Here is a 5,000-nt window from a genome sequence, read left to right on the forward strand (position 1 = left end):
GATTCTCTAGATACTCATTATTCTATTTTCTGTGGAAGTGGATTAGACCATAGATGTCAACTAAGTCTGCTGTTGCAGGAAAAGAGCTAAGGATTAATAATGTTGTATATAGTATTCTCATGAGAAACCTTTCTTCAGAAAATGTTGTTGGAAGTTTGCGGTGAGTAGGACTGCCATATACCACTTTTTAAAAACAAAAGTCATTGTATATTACACAGGCGCTTATTTGGGTAACCGCACTGATGATGATGGTAATAATGATAATAATGATTATGATTTTATTTATGATCAAATAAGGATAATGGTGATCATAGTGGTATTGGTGATAATAAAAACTCTAATGAAAGTGAGAATGATAAATTCAGATAATTATTATTATTTTTTATTTTTTGTTATTGCTTTTCAGTAGCCTGATCATTCCTTTCTTTCTTCTTTCTTTGTTACAATTTGATTTGTTACAGGTCCCATGATATAGATTATCCTTGATGTTAGTGTTGGTAATTTTATGTGTTGTTCAATTTCATGATACTACTATTTTTCTTTATATTTTGTAATGTAAGTGTTGTTGTTTAATTTGATACAATGATTTTAAAAGTTAATTTTGTTATTTGTCATGTATTAATTGGTAATTACATGAATATTTTTTTATTGATGTTTTTTCGCTTTATGATGCATGACTTCATGAAATTTATATACTTTGTACTACATGCAGAGTTGGATGAGTTCCTGTTAGAGATGGATGAGGACACAGAGGGGATGCAGGGGACCATATACTACCTCCAACAGCAGCTGCGGCAAGCTAAGGAGCGCATCACTCAGTTAACTGGCCAGCTTGCAGTTACACAGACTCCTGGCACACAGGCTGTAGATGATTCTAGCAGCCTGATGGCTACAGAAGGAGCCAGTGATGTTAACAGTGAGGCAGAACGGACAGAGGAAAGGACACAGGTGCCCCAGCCGAATGGGGACACTTCCCATTATGAGCCACAGACTAATAGTGAGGTTTCAGATAGAGACACAGCAGCAACTCCACTGACGAACGGGCGCAAACGGACGCAGAGTGAAATAGATGAGGGGACGGAAGTGGCCGAAGGGGGGAATAATGATACAGGGGAAGAGTACATGGGTGAGGCTGGTGGCGTTGCACCTAGAAAACGGACCAGAACTGACAGTGAGGCGGATGCCGTCGCTGTAAGTGGAGGAGGAGAGGAAAGCACAGTAGTGGAGAATGGAGTGATGGAATCAGAATAGGCTCTTGAGGTGGCATTGCTTGTAGTGTTTTATTAGCAAGAGGGTACTGTCATGTGTATGACCATCAGAACAGGCAGTTACAGGAATGGCCCTCTCTTCTTACTAGCCTTTGGTTGTAAGTTTTGTGGGCCTGGGGATTTTTTGCCACCCTAGCCTGTTGGATTTCATCGGATACTACAGTCACTGTCCAAATTTTGTACAGACAACTATTAACATTTTTGTACAGACAATTCTGAAATTTTACGAAATGTGTCAACATTGTGTATAGGCTCAGCTGGACCCTCAGCGTACCACAGGCAGTCTAACTTACACTGCAGGGTGCCAGAATCTGCATCTGCCCATTCAGCCAATATACACTGCAGACAATAACAGTGAAGGCTCAGCTGCCTGCCAGTTTGTGCTCAACATCTAGCCCAACATGGTGTACTTCCAGGTGTTCAAGTTTACCATATATGTATTCATTTTTATCCATGGCCATGAATTTTTTTTTTTTTTTTTTTTTTTTTTTTTTTTTTTTTTTTCCAATGATATAGCTTCCATTTTTCTAATATCCTGTTAGTAGGTCATATACCAATGGAAATCTTATTTTGTATTGTTTTATGCCCTATGTGTTGTACCCCCTTTCACACATGGGTCATGTTCAACATTCTGTTAGTCTGTAATTTACAGTAACCTCCATGCTTCGTACCTAGTCACATTGACCTACTTTTTGCATTTACATCTTTGCTTCACACTTCAGGTTTTATAAGTAATTTTTCAATGCTCATTGGCTCACAATGTCTTGCCTCTGTTATGTATGTACACTTTTGTATGATTAATGTTATAACTGTATTTCCCCACATGCAGCCTTATTATAATCCAAAATATATATATTTTTTCTTTTTTTTTTCTTTTCTTCAAACTCTTATTCTTTTACAATGATGTTTTTATTTGCTCTTATTGATTGAAGTATTTTTATTAATATTGTCATTATTAGTTATTATTAGTATAGTTAATAGTTTTTATTGTGATGATTCTTATTGTTTATTTGTTTATCTTATATATTATTATCTAATATCATTTAAGTTGTTTAGAAAATGTTATGGATATTATTATAGATATACCATAATTGCTTTCAGTTTTATATTTAAATGTATTATTTACATTAATTTTATTTATTTATTTTCTTTTGATAAAATGTTGTCATTGCTATTGATATTTTTTATTTATTTTATTATTATTATTATTATTATTATTATTATTATTATTATTATTATTATTGTCATCATCATGATTATTACTATTATTATTATTAGCATGATTGTTATCTTGTATTATTATTTTTGTTAATATTATCATCAGTCATAATGATATTGTAATTATCATTTGTATTATTGTTATTATTCTTATTGCTATTATTATTATTATTATTATTATTATTATTATTATTATTATTATTATTATGGAAGCTACTGCTATTACTAGTAATATTGCTATTGCTATTGAAATGGTAATTTAAGACTGTGGGAATCCTGCCATATCATAGCTTCTTATGCAGTAGAATGCCTGCATTGATGTTGACCATGTTGGGCATATATTGGGTAAGGTAGCTGGGCCTGTCACCCATCCTCACAAGATCGTTCCGTGTCACACATACACAGCTTACTTTCCAGCAAGGTGTTGGTTCACGGCCATTTACGGTGTACATTTCCTGGCGCCAGCATCAAAGCATCAGAACCAGCTCTTCCTTACGATATGTATGGAGTTTTGAGGTAGTCAAGACCGACATTTCACGTTGACTTCGTAACACGTTTTGGAGAAGAGACAAAGAGAGGAGAATTGAGTTGGCAGTTTTTCTTTTTGCTCTTGACGAAGTTGTGAAATTTAGAGCACTTTGTAACATCCACTCTGTATTGTTCAACTTTGTTTTTATTATCGTCATTATTATGGGGAACCTTCAAAACAAATAAGAGAAATGATTATTTTCTTTATATCACAAATGTGAAATTCATTGGTTGTTGGGATGTAATGTTGAATTCACAGTAATTTTTAGCAGCAGAAAAAAAAAAGTAAAAGACTGACATTTGAAGGTTTGTGCACAGTGTCCATGGTTATGCAAGTGATCATATATTTGCTTACTTGCAAGAGAGATTGAATTGGTTAAGAATGTGGCTTGGTTAAATGTCTTTCTTCTCTGGTTTGGTGTAGAGATAGAGCAAGGATAACTGTAGGTCCATCTTCAAAGGAACCCAGATGTAATTAGTGTTAGCTGTATGAAAAACTAGTACTGGAAGATGAAAGTTGGTTTAAGTAAGGGAAACCAGGCATTATAGATTATTTTACTTGTTTCCTGCTCACCAAGGCATGGGTGTCTCTCAGTGAGCAGTGATGTGTTTTGATCTTGGCCCAAATGCAAGTATGTACATTTGCATTTTTTTTTTTTTTTTTCTTTTGTGCATGACAGATTATGTGTGTATATGTGTGTGTGTATGTGTGTGTGTGTGTGAAAGAAAGAGAACGTGAGACTGAGTGTGTGGGTGTGGTATTGAGTGGGCATGCTGCCTTCTGTGCTTGTGCACTGTGGATGATTCTGTTGGGGCTGTGGGGCTGAAGGATGTACGAGGGTATTTGTATATTGATAGGGATGAATGTTCTTATTCCAACAAAAAGTATTTTGTGTATCCCCCCCCATTATCTGTCTGTCTGTCTTTTACTCTTTCCCTCTCTTTTCCCACCCCCATTGCCCTAGGAATAAGTGTGTCAGGATTTACCAAGACCGAAGGATCAAAAGATAAATATTGGAATTTTGATGATGCTGAATATACTTATGTTTACTTTATTTATTATTATATTTTTGGTCATGTTTATTATGAGCATGATTTCATTGTTTGCTATATTGTTTACGTTACTATTCATGTATTTCTATATTTTTTCAAATATGTCACCATACTCAAAAAAGTGTTGTAGTTTGTTGTAGGCCATGTATTAGGCGTTATATTTGTATTTACTTTTATTTTGTGTTTTGCAAATGAGTGATTACAGAGGAAGGAAAGATGCCAGAGTTGTGTGTGTGTAGTGCATGTGTGTATGTGTATGTGTATGTGTATGTGTATGCGTGTGTAGTGCGTGTCTGTAGTGTGCATCAGTGACGGGGGCACGGATAAAAAAAGATATCCTCTCAGATATATGATAAAATTATTAAATTGGATGTCCAAATTAGGAATGCAATGGAGTTACTAGAGAAGGAATTCTGTCTTGCTGGAAGTAGAAGATACACCCACAGGATGAAAGAAAGAATTAAGATATTCAGGCATGATTACCTGTTTTGAAGATCCTTGAATGAATGTTAAGAATAACAGTTGTTTGAAATAGCTATCATTCTAAAAAAAAAAAAAAAACAAAAAAAAAAAAATAAGAACAAAAGAGAGAAGATGTATAATCCCAAAAAGGCATAGCCAAAACATGAAGAGTGCATGGCTGACATAGAACAAATGAGGGTAATGAAAACAGCTGCAGTGTAAGTTCAAGTCCGTTGATGCCATGAATGATGACTGGTTGAAGAACGATGCTGTCACTACAACTTGTGGTTGCTGTTGCTGTTGTGGTCATCAGTCACTGCTTGACCACCAATAATAACCTTGGTTTACACTCCAATTTTTAGTTAAGACTTAAGGCAGTACTGAAAAATGCAGGTACAAATAAATATTTTACTTTATTTCTAACTTTGGTATTTCTCTTTCCTTTTTCAGTTACAGTAATCAGTGGCAAAG

General features: G+C 34.8%; 1 protein-coding gene across 1 annotated transcript in view; it reads left to right on the forward strand.

The window, feature by feature from the left end:
• fl(2)d (Pre-mRNA-splicing regulator female-lethal(2)D) overlaps positions 1–4,952 on the forward strand; it is a 33,450-nt gene extending 28,498 nt beyond the window's left edge. Inside the window, exon 6 of the mRNA XM_043024438.2 lies at positions 713–4,952. Coding sequence (XP_042880372.1) covers positions 713–1,251 — 539 coding nt within the window. The 3' untranslated portion in view covers positions 1,252–4,952. The remainder of the gene's footprint in view (positions 1–712) is intronic.
• The last annotated feature ends 48 nt before the right edge of the window (positions 4,953–5,000 follow it).

This window comes from Penaeus japonicus, unplaced genomic scaffold, assembly GCF_977035675.1.
Source record: "Penaeus japonicus unplaced genomic scaffold, GWHDUDI00000001_assembly GWHDUDI00000005, whole genome shotgun sequence".
In the NCBI taxonomy this organism is placed as follows: domain Eukaryota; kingdom Metazoa; phylum Arthropoda; class Malacostraca; order Decapoda; family Penaeidae; genus Penaeus; species Penaeus japonicus.